The 16,187-nt window shown below is 45.6% G+C and overlaps 1 protein-coding gene across 4 annotated transcripts in view; it reads right to left on the bottom strand.

The window, feature by feature from the left end:
* Window positions 1-15,552, bottom strand: part of SNX11 (sorting nexin 11) — a 65,255-nt gene extending 49,703 nt beyond the window's left edge. The window contains exons 1-8 of one of the 4 annotated variants that reach the window (XM_066628351.1): window positions 15,406-15,483; window positions 12,026-12,152; window positions 11,286-11,337; window positions 8,542-8,628; window positions 7,984-8,084; window positions 6,042-6,140; window positions 5,058-5,270; window positions 3,498-3,680 (exon numbers count right to left, since the gene is read on the bottom strand). In XM_066628351.1, coding sequence (XP_066484448.1) covers window positions 3,498-3,680; window positions 5,058-5,270; window positions 6,042-6,140; window positions 7,984-8,084; window positions 8,542-8,628; window positions 11,286-11,309 — 707 coding nt within the window. In that variant the 5' untranslated portion in view covers window positions 11,310-11,337; window positions 12,026-12,152; window positions 15,406-15,483. Of the gene's footprint in view, window positions 1-2,346; window positions 2,366-3,497; window positions 3,681-5,057; window positions 5,271-6,041; window positions 6,141-7,983; window positions 8,085-8,541; window positions 8,629-11,285; window positions 11,338-12,025; window positions 12,153-15,405 lie in introns of those variants that run through there. The other 3 variants (XM_066628352.1, XM_066628354.1, XM_066628353.1) reach the window with 3 other exon arrangements.
* Between the last annotated feature and the right edge of the window lie 635 nt (window positions 15,553-16,187).

Raw genomic sequence — 16,187 nt, 5'->3', positions numbered from 1 at the left:
CTGCTGGGCATCTAGATCCAGGTTAAACAGAAATCCCAAAACACATTCTGCAGCAGGTCATACTCCCTTGCATTTGTTCCTAATCTACTGGCAATTCCTTTCAGGAAAGGATAAGAGCCCCAACACAGGAAACAAATGCAAGGTCTGACCATGAGCACGGGCCCTGCTTAACTTGCCCCAGCTCCCCACCAACTGTTCCCTCATTGTGCCTTTTCAAGTACACTCAAGAAAAAAGGGCATGGCTCAGAAAGTTGGGGGTGGGAGGGTTTGTATGGAGGTTTGGAGGAGAGTGGGAAATCAAATCTCCAACAGCTCCAAGCAACTGTCTGGAAGCCTCAAAAGCTGAACTGGCAAGGGCAGGTGGTTGCACAGCTGCGCCATTTGGATCATGCGCTCTCATCAATATTCATGAGGCAGCCCAGCCAATCAGCAGAGGAGCTGTCATTAGTGAGCATCTGGCTAGTGAGGAGAGGTTTGTTGGGTTTTTTTTAAAATGAACTTCTTTTGACATTTTGAGAATTTTCCTCTGTGGGTTTCAAAGGCCTCTTTTCCCCACCCTCCACCTGCCCATTTGGCTTAATCCCTTTTGTGGCATGCAAGACCCAAAGGCCACCTGCAAGGTAGAGTTACAGCCAAGGAGCGCAAAGAAGGGAAAGAGGTAAAATGCTGAGGCAAGGGCAGGGAGGAATGTGTTTGTCTCCAGTGATCTCATACCCCCCCCCACACACACACAATTAGTGCCTATGCCTGCATTGCCTCAGCCACTCTAGCACCTTCTCCCATTGCACTACTAATTTAAAGAACTTGCAGTCAGATGGGGAGCAACATTGGTGTCAGAAATAATCACAGGCAGCAGCCTCTTGCCCATATCCTTGGGGGATTTATGGCAGCAAAGTGGCATACGGAAGAGACAGGCTGCTGCTGCAGCTCCCAGCCAGCTAACAAAATGCAAATGACACCAAGTATTTACACACACTTCTTGGTAAGTGCTCCAAGCACTATGTATACATTCCCACATTAATCCTTACAACACCCCTCACAAGGCGAGTTAGCACTTTCATCTCCCTCCATTTACAAAATGAGGAGACAAGGTCGAGGCACAGCTCAGCCAAGATGCCACAAGCAGAGGGCAGAACCACAACCAAAAGCTTTTACAGAGCAAACTATTTCAACTGGCTCATCCCAGATTGCCCAGGTCCATTCTATGAGGAGAAAAACAGGCTTAGAGTCCTAGCCAGCATTCCCATAAGGGGTCATGCTGGTGTGCAAACCTGTTCTGCAGCTGCATGGTGTTGGCGATGTCATTGCCGGACATCCAGGTTGCTGAGCTTCTCAGAGAGCATAGGGAGGTGCATGTCCACTTGGCTGTACACCTTAGCAGGAACAATAGTCATAGCCTTTGAGTAATCTGACCTTTGTTTTACACTTGTTCTCAGTGCCACACAGCTTTCTTTAAAGGAAGTCACCCTGTCCATGCCAAGGGAAACAAAGCTGGTTTCCCATCACCAAACAACCACCCCCACAGACAACACGAACTACCCAACATCACAGAAGTCCTTCCTTGATGCCATATTCAGGGCTGTCCACTTGACAGACATGTTAAAAATGCCTCCCTAACCCAATTATGGTCCATGGATTCCCTCAAATCATCTGCTACCTAAGCTGGCTCCACTGTACTGCCTCTCTTGTCTTCCCATGCCCACAACCAAGCACATAACTATTAGAATGAAGCCACACCCACGTGGTTGCTTCATTCAGACACATCCCCCATTAGAGTGGTACCTCATGGCCGATATGCTACCCTGGGTGTGTGCAAAGAGGGCCTACTAACTTGCATTCCACTGTCAAGAGAACCAGAGGTACACAACTGACAGGAGGTATATCTGAATTTGCAAGTGACATGACTGTTTTACATTATGTACAAGTGCCTGCCTGGGGGTGGATATTAAGGGTATTGATGACTACTTGAAGTTATAAGATTACCCAGAATTGTCCATTGGTAATGCCCTTCAACTAGAGGCCTTTGTATTTTCCCTGCTACTCTTAACAACTGTGCTTGCCTGTGTAGCAGGATAGAAACAAGTTATCCTTCCAGGGGACCCCAATGTGTGCATGCTGTAAACCAGAAAAAAAAAAAACTGTAGGTATGAGGACTCAAAAGTTCAGAGGCTGGTTCTGAGCAGTTTCATTTTATCAATTTGACCGCTTAAGTCTCTGCTGGACTCCACTGTGTACCAAGGACTTTCTCCTTCAGTTGGAGATCACCAAGAGGTGAGAAATACCAATAACCCTGCCAACTTCTTCCTTATTAAACAGACAACATCATGAAAAAAGTTTCTGTGCTCTTCCCTTCCCAAGTCTTCATCTAAAATGCAGATTAAAAAAAAAAGGCAAAACCACAGGGAATTAGAATAGAGAACCAAAAACAATTGTTCTGTATGTATGTTTATTAGACTGGAGATGGGGAAGTGCTATGAAAAAGGGACAGTTCTTTCAATTCAGACATTTTGCTACATTTTAAGTTACAGCCCATAATCATTGTTCTGACCCTGGAGTATCTTTCTCCAACATTGACAAGAAATGTACTACCCTTTCACTAAGAAGTGGGGGGGGGGGATGGTTCAGGTATTCTTGGAAGCCCTTGTTTTTTAGTACACCGGACAGTAAGAAGGGAAGGAGAAAAGAGGAGTGGATCATCCAGAACCTCCAGTCCATAGTTTTCAGCTCTACATTCCCACCCACTCTCCAAATCAACAATGAGAGAGAGTGAGTATGCTTAACTTCTAGTGCACACAAGAGGCTTCATGAACCTTCTTTGTTCATGAAGGTAATGTCAAGGTAATGAAACACAACAGGAAAGACAACCCCCCAACATACATGCATGAAGGTTGCATTTCCCCCTCTCCATACACAACATCTTCTTACAAATCAGCTGCAGCACTCAGAGGGCCTTCAACCCATCAACCCACCTACATGCCGCTTCAATGGGGGGCAGGGGGTCCCAGATGTGAATTTTGTAGGAATGGGCTCTCTGGCTTTGCCTAAAAGCCAAGCCCAACCCCAACAAGCTGTTCTGATACACCTACAAGATAACAGGACAGCCGAGAGACCTACAACCCACAATGGGTAGGGGAAGAGAAAAGAATTCAGCCAGAACAAAAACCAGACCTATTTTCTGCCTAGTAGAATCTCTTGCCAGACCTACTAAGGTGGCAGGAAGTGTTCAGCTGGCAAGCCCTTGCTAGAGGCCAGCTCTTTTACAGAAGATTGTCAGACCACAAGAATAGAAGCCTTCCCCTATTGTTTAGAGCTAGCACAGGGCCTCTAGGAACCAGTCATTTCCTCTGGCTGGGCAAGTGCTCCCATTGGGCGAGACAGGTTGTTCACTCTCAAGCTACCAGTTACATCACAGGGGCACTTGACAGGCAGTGCTATTTTTCAGGAATTTGCGAAACATCGACATACACTCCACATTTGAAATACAGTAGCTTTCCTACTTGTTGTCATTGTCCTTGACAGGGTTTCCAGGTGCTCTGGAGCCATGCTGCAGCAGGTGAGATGTGCAATGCTCCTCTTCCTCAGAATCTGGACTAAATAATTGGCTCTCTTCTATGCCACCATCACTCCAATGAGGAAGGGGCTCCAAGGAGCTTTTCGCAAGTTGGCTTGTTCCATCAAAGCTTTGTGGTGGGGGAGACGGAGGAAGAGAGATTCAAAACAGAGCTATACACAGCAGAATTCTGTGATATTTTCCACCCCTTTCCCAGAAGGAACAATCTCACACGCGCTACAAAAGAGGCCTTTAAAACACCTTTAACTGACCTGAACCTGAAACAGGAGACAGCATATTTTGAAAGGCCAGCAGTCCCCAACAGAGGCAATTCATAGGGTATCGAGGTGTTGGGAGGCAGTTCATAGGGTATTCATAGGGGTGGGGTGGGAAAGTAGACCAAACTGCTCTCTGAGAAGTAGAGAGGATAGACACACGTCTCCATGGCTGAGGCTGCAACTAAAGAGATTGGGGCTTAGGAAAGGCAGCATGGGCCCAAGGCAGCTGTAGGCCAAGGGAAGCAGGGAATCCAGGAAAGATACACAACAGAAAAGTTTTACATTACCTGGCCCACACCCAAGGAGGACAATTACCTGGTCTGGTTGTAGGAACTCTTTCTGGAAACTGACCAGGCAGCCCTGGCTCAGGAATTCTTTTAAAAACTGAGCAACTCCCTCAAGAGTGGAGTACATTTGTGGTTGTTTTTGCTTACCTATTTATCTTATTCTTCCTAGAGATCAATCATATCTACACTACAGCTTTAAAACTGACATAAAAGCTTTTTGACACAGGATTGACTGGACTAGTTTATCCTCATTATAATTTCCTGCAAGTGGTGGGTGAAGTGGATAGATCCCTGGTTCATTCACAGAACACCAATTAGAATTCCTTGATTTAGAAATAATGACTGAGTGTATATATTAACATTTAAAGTTAGACGTGCCCTTGAAGGAATGCAATTAGGGCTGTCTGTCCCTTCTGCTCCTCAACAGTTCAGCAAAGTCACAGCTTTTTTACATGACGGGGAGAGGGATCAGTTCACCGTGGTAACAGGCTCAACAGTTAGTCACAGGGTACACGCAAGGAGGGTTAAGCAAGTTCCACAATGCCTCTCAGCATTTGCTGGGGAACATGTTATGTGCTTCAAACTCTGCCCATATGCAGGCAATGCATTTGGTCTCCTGTTTAATCAAGCAAGATCCTACTGGGAACTTAAGACACTCTTATGTTCCTGCACTCTCTAGGGGAAAGAGCAGGAGCTGAGCTTGCATGTAGCTAATATCCCAGCTAGATATTGCTTTTCCACTGCCAGTTCACGTCTGGTAGGGAAAATGAACTGGGATTTGTACTGCTTTAGAACTCTCAGCATCTTGTTTGTGTTGAGCTCTGAATGCCACCTTCTACCTCAATTTAGTGTTTGGCACATCTGCCATTGCACTGTGTAAGTACACAATCCTGTGGTCTCAGAGGAAACTAGGAACTGCAGAAATGTAGCCATTCCGATTACCTGACACCAATTTCTCCTCTGGCTAAGAGAGCTGAACGGCTGTCCTCTTCCTGGGCCCAGCCACAATTAGACATGGCGTAGCGCAGAATAGCATCTGTGACACTCAGAGGGCCCCGACCCTGCACACAAGCTTCGATCTCTGGCACAGAGAGTTGGCTCTGGAGGAAAAGGTGTAGTTGGCTATCTGAAAGGAGTACAACATTCTGCACCACCCTAAAAAGGCAAAAAACAGAAAGAGCAGAAGAAGGTGAGGAGTCAGCAGCCCAGAAACTGCAAGCAGATCTTGGTTCGAGAAGCATTGCTTACCAAGAGAGTAAGCCATTCCCAAACCCCAAACAAGTCAACACGCCTGAAGAACACTCAAGCTGGACTGCAGCTACACACACATTTCCTGGAAGCTATTTCTGATCTAACTCTCTTAGGAGCTCCAGGCAGCATACAGTGGTCTTGCCAGAGAGAGTCAGAGTGCTGTAGTGGACGTCTTAGAATCTAGGAAGACCTTCCACCATAAAGCCCACTAGGCAACTCACAGGCAATCGTTTTCCCCACCTAAGCTCAATTCACATTAATTGGAATGACTACAAATAGATCCCAAGCTTTTTGATGGAAGAATAGAATCAGAGTGCAATTTCTTAAAAGTGCAACTGAAGCAAAGCATTCTTGCTGATTCCCAGACAAAAAAAAGACAGACAGACTGATGGAAATGGAAGAGAGTAGGCATATGCTGAACTAACCTGCCACATGAACACTGGGGACAATGGACATACTGCACTTCCATGAACTCGCTTAGATCTGAAGGGCCCCAACAGATCCACACCAGGGGCGTTGGTGAAATTTTTGGATGTGTTTGGGCCCTTCAGATCTCTTAGGAGCTCCTGGCAGCATACAGAGGTCTTGCCAGCGACCAGGCAGCATACAGAGGACTTGCCACACCTAGGTGTCCCAATGATGCTCCCCCTCTCCTCACTCCCACTTTCTACTCACTGCTCCAAGAATTGCTGAAGCCCTCGTCTCCGCTTCTCAATGAATTCATCAGTAGTGCCTGCAAAAAAGGTGGATTTCCCTGGAAGCTCAGGAACAGGGCTAGGGAGAGGAAGAAAGAGATGGAGATACATCCACATTAACAGGAAGACAACTATGACAGTATTTGGTTTTTGAATTTCTACTAGATATTTTGGCCACTACCTACATCTCCTCACTGGCTGCATGGGAAGTTCTTACATTCTTAACACATGAATCTTTTGGTTTTAAACAATGAAACTAGCAAAGCAGATTATTTTAAGAAGTATGGTTTAATCTAGCAATTGGGCTTCTGAAAACTTTATATCTCCTTACAACAGCTCTGGCTCCTCTGCAAGCAAGCACAAAATACTTGCCCAAGGAATGAGCTTCTGACAGCACAATCCTATCTATCACTGGCACAGCAGCTACTGTGCCAGTGCTAGCCATTGCAAACGTGACGTTAAGTACTTTGCAACAACTCATGTGCAAGCAGTGCTGGTGGGAAGGCCTGCACCATCCCACCAGTGCTATATCCAAAGGAATGGCAGCTGGTAGTGATGAGTACTCCATGAAGCAGCACAGGAACTGGGCGAATGGAGGGAGGAAGGGAGCATAGGTGGGTGGGGGGCGGGATTGGTAGAGGAGGTCTCCAACATATCCTATCCTCCCTCCCAGGCCTAGAGGACTTACATGGGGCTTGAACTTGCAACAGCAAATTAGCCAGTGCAGATCCAAGTAGCCCCATTGAGAAGGCTGGGGCTCGAGATGGGGTAAGGATAGAACTGTTCCCTTATCCCAAAGAATCAAGCCACCTGCTCAAACCCCCTAGTCCGGGCCGCTTTCACATCAACAAAGCTAAAGATCAGGAAATACTCATCTATGACAGCCAAAAAGGGAGACCAGGTGGCAGATTTTAACCAACTGTTGACTCAAGGTGTAACTAGCTATCCTACAGAGTGCTTGAAGGCTCACTGATCCACACTGTCGGGCCTGACATCAGTCCATTTTGAAGGCTCTGGCTTTCAGTGGGCCCCCTGCTGGCACACAAGCCTCAGCAGATGCCCAACAGTGCCACCTTCTGGCACCAGACCTGGTCTAAGGTAGGAATCACTGCTAACCAAGATCCCTTTTAAGTGGAGATGCCAAGGATTGCCCGTAGACTGACTACATACAAAGTACATGCTTTACCACAAAACTGCAACCCCAGATCTTAAAAGTCTAGAGACATGTAGTGATTCAAGTAAACTTTTGAAACTTCCATTCAATTAAATATACGGACAAATCTCACCAAGTTTTTTTTGACTTTATATTCAGCTAGAAAGTTTATACTGGGAGAGAAGGCTTATCGGTTGAGGTGGGTGAAAATGGGTTTTTTGCAGATTTAGTTGTTTTCCAATGTTAGAAGTGCAGAAAGTGGTGTTATATATTTTATTTGCATTTTTATAAATGATATTTTCTTTAAAAGTGCACTAGATTAGTGATATAGGTGTCAGCAGATGCAGCCACATGCATGTAGAGGTGTTAGAGAATACATAGAGAGAATCAGCGAATGGATTTATTTTTTCATGGATTTTTCAGGTTTTGAGTTTTTCTGTTTTTTATAAAAATGCGAAGTGCAGAAAGCAGTGTTATGTTTTTATTCTTTATCACCAAAAAAAACCCCACCTCTATATACAGGCAGAGGTGTCTGAAAATGGTGTTATTTATTTTATTCAGAAGTAAGCCCACTGTGTTCAGTAAGACTTAGGCTGTAATCCTATCTTACACAGGAAATAAACACCTCTACTCATAGGCGCAGAAAGCCTCAAGAATATCTCCCCCATGCCTCTACCTATCACTGTGACATTTTCAGACTTCCAGGTTTGGCCTTTATGGAACATCAGGCTCTTTTAGAAAAAAAGAAAAGAGGCCATTTCATACTCACACCAAGCCAGCATTTTTTTGGAGTCGTTTTTTCAGCCACACGAACTCCCGATACCGTCTGCGCACACAGGACGTCTTGGCTGTGAAGGCTTTGCTGTTGGTCTGTATTATGAAAGCAGAGTGTGTCGCTATGAATTATTTGTCCCTGCCTCTGCTCTATTCTCTCAGACTCCTTTCCAGTGCTGTCTCCCTCTGCTGGCTACTGCATTGAGTACTAGTATTTTAAGCACTGCTCCATAAGAACTAGAGAGACAAACTTTAATCATTTGGCTCAATTAAGTTCATATTTTGCAACAACAGATAGGGCTGTGAGCAGAGCTGCTTTGGCATCTCCAACAAGAAGGTATTTCAAAGATGACAACTTTACATTTTGCATTTTTAAGCCATTTCTTCCCAACGTTGCAAGTACGCAAAAGGGATCAAGTGTGGGCTGGGCAGAAATGGGTTAATGTCATCTTTGACCATCAGCAAAACAGCATCTGTCTATACAAGAGGACAAAATCACCTTCTTCATAGTTTTAGCTACTGGTCTTGGGATCTCCAGTCTTCCGATACTCACATGAAGAAATATTTTGTAGTCCACATAGGAGTTCCAGGAGCCCTCATTCTGCACACGAGGATCTTGGACACGCACCGTGGTCAGCTCCTGGGTGAGAGTCGATAGGAAAAGGGATGCATTCAAAAGTTCCCCATCTCAACACTTCTCCATCCTCCCCTGCTCTGTGCATAGAGGAATAAGATCTTCTAGGTACCATCTCTGCTTGTCTTTCAGTAGGTTGTATAAACATAACTTGAAAGAGCAAACTTGGGGACAAGGGAGGCATTTATTTAATGAATGTATACCTCACTTTTCTCCCAGTAAGGCTACTCAAGGCAGCTATTTATCACTATTTTATTAGCTGATCTCCATTTAAATTTTTATTTGGGGTCATTTTAAATTGTTAGTGTGTTTTTTTTAGTGCAAATGTTATAATCCTCCAACCCTTCCCAGAGGCATTCACCTTGTTCCTAGGAGTAGTCATTCCCTACCCTCACATGCTTCTCCAACCCAGTCCTCCTCACAAATGACAACCACCCACCAGACCACTCTTTGCTGGTGTGCAGCCCCAAGCAACTACTACAGCCACTGCCACCACCACCACCTCCAGCCCAGCACTCCACTTGCCCCCTTTACCCGCAGCTTATTGCATCCTTTATTTATATTTTGTTAGCCACTTTCATTATGCTTCTGAAAAGATAAGTGAAATCAATCTACTTTGAGATAACTAAACACAAGTCATGTCTACCTGAAGCATGCAATTCACAATCAGAAACTGGTTAAAAATAAAAGAAAATTTCCTGAATCAATCCAAAGTTTGACTTTTTTTCAAAAGAAGCAGCTAGCCAGGGAAGCCTGCAAACACCAAACAACAGTCACAGCCTTTCTCCTTTTGTCCCAAATATACAGTACTCAGCAGTCTATAGTACTGCAGTATAATACTATACTATACAGCACTACGCAGCACTGCAATTTCTCTCATGTTGTCCCATGGGCTCAAATCCCAGCCTTTTCCTATGTTAGCAACCAGCAGGAGCCTGTTAGCTAGCACAGCTAATAGCTCCCAATAGGACTTGTCCTCCACGAGTTTGTCGAACTCATGGGTGTCAAACTCATTTCATACGGGGGGCAAAGTTAGCATTCAGGGTACCTGCTGAGGGTCGGAAGCAACATCATTAAGCAGGAAGTCACATCACTAAGCAGATGATGGCCAGAAATAAGCATTTTGTTCTCACATAGAAACTCATTAGCTGCAAATGACAGAAGAGAAAAAGTGCAAATCTTGTTCATATTTTCAAGATGTGAGAGAGCCCAATTATCACACGGAGATAGTCCAATTATAATGGGGGTCAGATAAATTGCTTCCGGGGGCCACATCTGGCTCGCAGGTCTTATGTTTGACATCCATGGTCTAACCCTTTTTGAAAATTATCTAAGGGCACAATCTTAACCCCTTATGTCAGTGCTTTCCAGCACTGATATAAGGGCAATGAAGCTCCGAGGTAAGGGAACAAACATTTGCTTACTTTGAGGCCTCCATGAGTGACACCCAACTGCAGGATGCAGCACACGTCCCACTGGCACCACTATGCCAGTGCTGGTAAGCACTGACATAAGGGGTTAGGACTGTACCCTAAGTTAGCAGCCATCACTACATCTTGTGATGCCCCATTTTGTGCATGTTTATGTGATGAAGCTTCTTCAGTTCAGTTCTGAACTTACTTGCAAATCAGTTTCATCAGGCAACATCAAGTTCTAGTGTTACAAGAGAAAGAAAAATGTCTCTCAACCCACTCTCTCCATCTTTTGCATTTTTATAAAACACAGTGCCCAGCCACAGGCCCCCCATTTCTAAGGCAGGACCCCTGCTCTCCTCCATCTGGGACAGCAGTGTCTAAATTTGAATTGACAGCTGCACTCATGCAGGAGGAGGAGAATGCAGGGTTTAACTCACTGAAACCTGATGCCTAGGCAATAATAAAGGTAAAGGTCTCTACTTATTGCTCAAATGGGGAAAGAGTGGGATTTCAACTCATGGCAACCAGAAAGAACCACTGTGCCACACTTCTGCACTTGGCACTGTCGTATCAAACATTTTTGCACTTGACTCTGCATTGATGCTGGATTGGATTCTATCCACCAGCAGGTGGGCAAAAGACTGGCATGAGCTCAACTTAGTGTGCACCTCTCTCCCCTCCCCACATGTAGGTCATGCCTAAGTTAAACATCGGGCTTGTCAGAAGCAGTTTCCCTCCTCAGTTGCAGTAAGGGAAGGATAGAGGGCAAAACCAACCTAGTAATTGGCAACAGCACCCCTTGCTTGCCAGCTTCATTCTGCCCACTAGTTAAATTGGAAATTAACTGGGAAAAGGTAACTTTTGCTAGCCTCCCTTTTTGATTAATAAAGAGCCCAAAAATCCAGGGGTCTCCTTCAAGGCAAACAGTAACAGAAGCGATAGTTTGAGAGATGCACTCTCCTGAGACCAGCCATGAAAAAACAACAATAAAGTTAAGTTTATTTAAAGGCTGAACAAACAAAAACAATGGATGAAACCATGCAAGGGAGAAAAAAGGCATTGCTCAACTCACAAAATGGAAGGCAGTGGTGGCAAAAGGATAGCAAACATATTAGAAGGCAAGCAACCGATAAAACAGGTCCAAAACAGGGATCGTCTCCATAGGTGCCAAGCTTTTTCTTTTTTTGAAACATGCACACAAGAGAGACTTGCATCACACTCACACCCAGAAGTATCCCAAGGTCTCACCTCTTGTTCTTGGTGTTCTAACATTCTACATCCACAGCCTAGGAGGAAGCATCTGTGTGGGGAGGATAAAAAGGCATAAAATTAGCACACACACAGTATTTATTCCAGGTGGGAAGTCATTTTATGTATAACAGCAGGCTACATAAAAAGGAGTCCAGTCAGGTGCAAAATTTGCTGGAGTCTGAATTATCCTTATTAGATAATTCATGTCCCACTTCTCAACTGGCACCAAAGTAGCTAAAAGCACCGTCAAGCTTTATATGATCCATAATACTAAAACAGTAATACTGAACACAGTCACGTTCTGGCAACTCCTGCGACGCTGGAACCAACCGTATTGGCTTCTGCCTTTCCATTGGACCATTTCAGCGACGTGGAGAGGGGGGATTTGCTGCATGGGTAACAGTCTATCCCCCTTATCTACTCTACCCAGGCTTCGCACACTGGAGAGGACACTCTGTTCCAGAACACTATTCAGAGCACGATACCAGAGTCTTCAGAGACTGAAGGATGCCAACAATACTAAAAGCATGCAAAGCTTGCACTTGCTGCTGCAGGTTAGATGATGCCTAAGGTGGGGTCAGAGAGATTTGCTAGATTTTAAAGGAGAATGCCTAAAGCCAAGCAAGAGTTCACAATAGTGAATATGTTCCCTTTTATGTTTCCCTGTCCCCTTGGATGAGGGAGGGCTACACTGTACTTTTAAACAAATGGAGGCAAGATAATTCAGCTAACCTGACCTGTTATTGTTTCCTGAAGCACTGGTATTGACTTGCAAAGCCTTAAGGAGTCTTATCAGATCACCACCATAGTCTTTTTAAATCACCCAGCATTAGTTCCATCTTAATCTCTGTTCAGGTACCCAGTCTGTAAAGACAAAAATCTTTCAGAATGATGTGATAGCTATGAACATATTTACTGAAGAAGTTTTTTTTACCTAGGGGTGATAAACATATCTACCTCTTCTCAATTGGGCCAAATTTCCGGGCTTACAAACTGCTCTGCAACCAAAGCTGAGAAACTGCCTTAGAAAAGCTTATAAATATGGACATAAACTTAGCTGCTTGGAGTTACTGCAAGGAAGAGTGTGAAATGGGGCTTAATTTTAATTGGGACACATGCCCTGGAAAAATATCTCTGAGCCTATGAAGAATGTGTTCCTTTAAACACAGCTACTTCCCAAAAACCTGGGGTATGGAGCAGAACTCCACTATTAGAGACCATGAATTCCAAACAGGTTTGAAAGCCAGTACCTCTTTTCAGAAGTCAACCATGGAGACATTTTAAAACATTTCATCCAGCACAGCTTGTTTAAATCATTGCATCAAGTCAGTAAGAGAGGCTGCATGTATTTTGCTATTTAAAATCACTCTTCTGAGAAGGGGACGGGGAGAAAGAAGGTGTTTCAATGGAATTTGTTAGATTACAAACACATTTTCCCAAACTCAAGGAGTGACACACACCTTTCCCGCTAACTCCAGCTTAAGTTGCTAGCTCTGGTTAGCCTAAGTCTCACACAACTTTTCTCTGCTCTTCCCTATTAACAACGGCCTTTGCTCATTCTTGTCACAAATTCAGGTTACCCAGCACAGTGGAAGCATAACAGGGCTATCCCACACAAGGTAGTGGTTTCTTTCTACAAGATCCCTAGGCACACATAAAAAAATCCAATCTAATGCCAACTCAGCATGCTCAGTAGCCACAACATGTTTACAAAGCCAGTTGGGAAACACAAGCAGTGGAACCCAAGTGTGTGTGTGTGTGGGGGGGGGGTAATTAACCTGCTTGAGCCTTCAACTGCTTATAGTGTCCTGGATATGAGCACTGTTGAATTGCCCCCTTTTGTTAAAGGACCTACTGACTGATCTCCCTCTAACAATCTGGGTGACCTCATGTTAGCAGCAAGACAAGGCCATCCTCTGTCTTGGTTTCTGTATACCTGACAGATAACCCAAGCATACAAAAATAAATAAATACTGCTTTAAAGTGAAAAACAAAGACCACACGGCAGTATGGAGGGCATAGCACAAGTGCCAGGTGACTACAAGGGTAGAAGAAAGCAACAGCCTGCTGCCTACTTCCCTTTGCGGCGTGGGGGAGAAACCACTGACACACACCTCAACTTTAAAGTTCCCTCTACCAGCAGCCTTTAGACATGGGATCTTCCCCCTTTCCTGCTTAAAGGATCCTTTGTGGATGTACACGTACACACAAATTAACCCACTACCAGTGCTATTTAAACTGCCAAAACAGACATCCTAATAGCTTCAAGAATCACAGAGGGGCCAAATCAGCCAACCCCAATTCCTACTCATCCTAAACTGCCCCATACAGTACAGGGAGACAGCTTAATGCCCTCCAAGAAATGGCAGCTCTATCCCAGAATTGAGTACAACAATGTGTGGGGTGGGAGAGATGAGGTGTCTCCATTGTTTGTTATCTACCATGTAATATTTGCTCATAGGTGATCAATTCCTTCTGGAATACATTGTACCTCTCACCCAGAAACACAGCCAAAAGGACACTTCAGTTAATTCCAAGCAATCACAAGGTATGCAAAGGCATTGCCAGGGAAATGCTTGCACCAGCCACGCAATTTTTTTTATAAAAATAACACCCAGCCCCCCCCCCCCATTTTTAAAAGAGGCAATCTGAAGTGTTTCAGTATGTGTGGGAGTAATACACACACACCTCTTCCTTGAGAATCCATCTTCTGTAAAGGTCCACCCCCCCCCCCCGATCTGCCCAGAATGTAATCCACCATCAGCTCACTGCCTGAGAAATACAAGGAAGCTTCTGAGTATGTTAGGATACCCAGCTTCCTCCTCCCCTCAGGTCATGGTTTCCCTAGAGCAGTGGTTCCCAACCTGTGGTCCAGGGGCCACAGGTGGTCTGTGAGACCCTGAGAAGTGGCCTATGAGGTCCCTGGGGAAAAACAATGATCACTGTTGATCACTTCCAGTGTATCACCAAGTGAGCACTCCCCCACTAACCACTGAAGTGTGGCTGTGGGTAGTCCGTTCCCACACTAGAGCAGTGGTTCCCAACCTGTGGTCCAGAGGCCACAGGTGGTCTGTGAGACCCTGAGAAGTGGTCCGTGAGGTCCCTGGAAAAAAAGATGATCACTTTTTATCACTTCCAGTGTATCACCAAGTGAGCACTCCCCCATGAACTATTGAAGTGTGGCTGTGGGTAGTCCATTCTCTGCCCTCTCTGGTGGTCCAGCATTTGCTGAATGCCACATGTGGGAGGATCCATTCTCCACCCTTTCTGGTAGTCTGTGGAAGAGCAGTCACTTGGTGAGATGCTTCCCCATAGAACACCGGAGAGAGTGGAGAATGGACCTTCCCCCCAGTGTCTCACCACAGTGCTACCAAACTGAATTGTAATTTTTTGTGTGTGACTAGGATGGAGGGAGTTGCAAGTGGTCCACACTAATTCCAATGTTTGCCTCAGCAGACTGTGGACTCCTAAAGGTTGGGAACCACTGCCCTAGAGACTAGAGTCCCCATGCTTCTTTCTAGAAATGAACAGTTGCCCAGCCCGCCCCTCCTTTTTTGGTCCTTGGCCAACCTTTCATGTACACACAGGCCACAACCCAAACTCCATCCCTAGACAGCTGGTTCTGGTCGTCGTCATCGTCGTCCCCCATTACCTAGGATCCTTCTGATGGGAAATACATCAGGCTCTAAACCAGGGATTTTCAGAGCAAGAGGTGTTGGCTCTGGCACTGAGGAGTAATACTGCCTCTGCCATGGAGGAGTAGTACCTCTTGAGTAGCAGTACCTCTGGCACTGAGGATTAGTGCCTCTCGAGTAGTAGTACTTCTAGCACTGAAGAGAAGTACCTCTGCCACTGAAGAGGAGTGCCTCTTGAGCAACAGTACCTGTAGCTCATATAGGTACCTTCCACTTACACCTCCAACCCTTCCCAGAGGCATTCACCTTACTCCTAGGAGTAGTCATCCGCTACCCTCGCATGCTTCTCCAACCCAGTCCTCCCCACAGACGACAACCACCCACCAGCCCACTCTTAGCTGGTGTGCAGCCCCAAGCAACTACTACAGCACTGCCACCGTGCCCACCACCTCCAGCCCAGCCCTCCACTTGCCCCCCTTTACCCGCAGCTTATTGCATCCTGTCCCCTCCACACTCCTCCTTCCTCGCACGCCCTCCATCGCCCAGCTGCTTCCTCATTCTGCAGCTGACTGCCTTGTTTTCTGACCACGGCCCACACAAGGAGCGGTTCCAGACGCGGCCCCTTTAAGAACGCCCAAATCCAGCCTCTTCTTTTTTTTTAAGCGCTTCCCACCTGACCACCAACGTTTTCACGGAGGAAAGCGTGTTGCACGGGCTGATGGGAAACGTAGTTTTGGTCCCCCAAATTCCATCAGTCGCTTCGATTTCCGGTTGTGGATTGCATCCTGCGGGCACAGACCTTTACTCCGGATTGAGAGCTCAGTCCTAGGCAGGTCTACTCAGAAGTGAATCCCATTATAATCAATAGGACTTACTCCCAGGAAAGTGTGGATAGAATTGTAGCCTAAGGCAGCAATCCATTGCACACTTTCCTGGAAGTAAGCATCACTGAACACAATGGCACTTACTTCTGAGTAGACATGCATAGGCTTGTGCTGTAAGGCTACAATTCTATACCCACTTAGAGAGCCCAAGCCTATGCATGTCTACTCGGAGCTAAGTCCCATCATAGTCAATGGGGCTTACTCCCAGGAAAGTGTGGATAGGATTGTAGCCTCAACTGGAAGTCTCATGGAACTCAGTGGGACTTTTTTTCTGAGTGGACAGGAATCGGATTGTCCTTTCAAAGTAAATGTCAGTGGCAGTGCCAGTTCTAGATCTCAAGCGCTGTTGTACCACGTGGAACTAAATATATTTATTTGGA

This window comes from Tiliqua scincoides, chromosome 5, assembly GCF_035046505.1.
Source record: "Tiliqua scincoides isolate rTilSci1 chromosome 5, rTilSci1.hap2, whole genome shotgun sequence".
In the NCBI taxonomy this organism is placed as follows: Eukaryota; Metazoa; Chordata; class Lepidosauria; order Squamata; family Scincidae; genus Tiliqua; species Tiliqua scincoides.
Note: the sequence above shows the minus strand (reverse complement) of the source record. Positions and strands in the feature narration are given on the sequence as shown.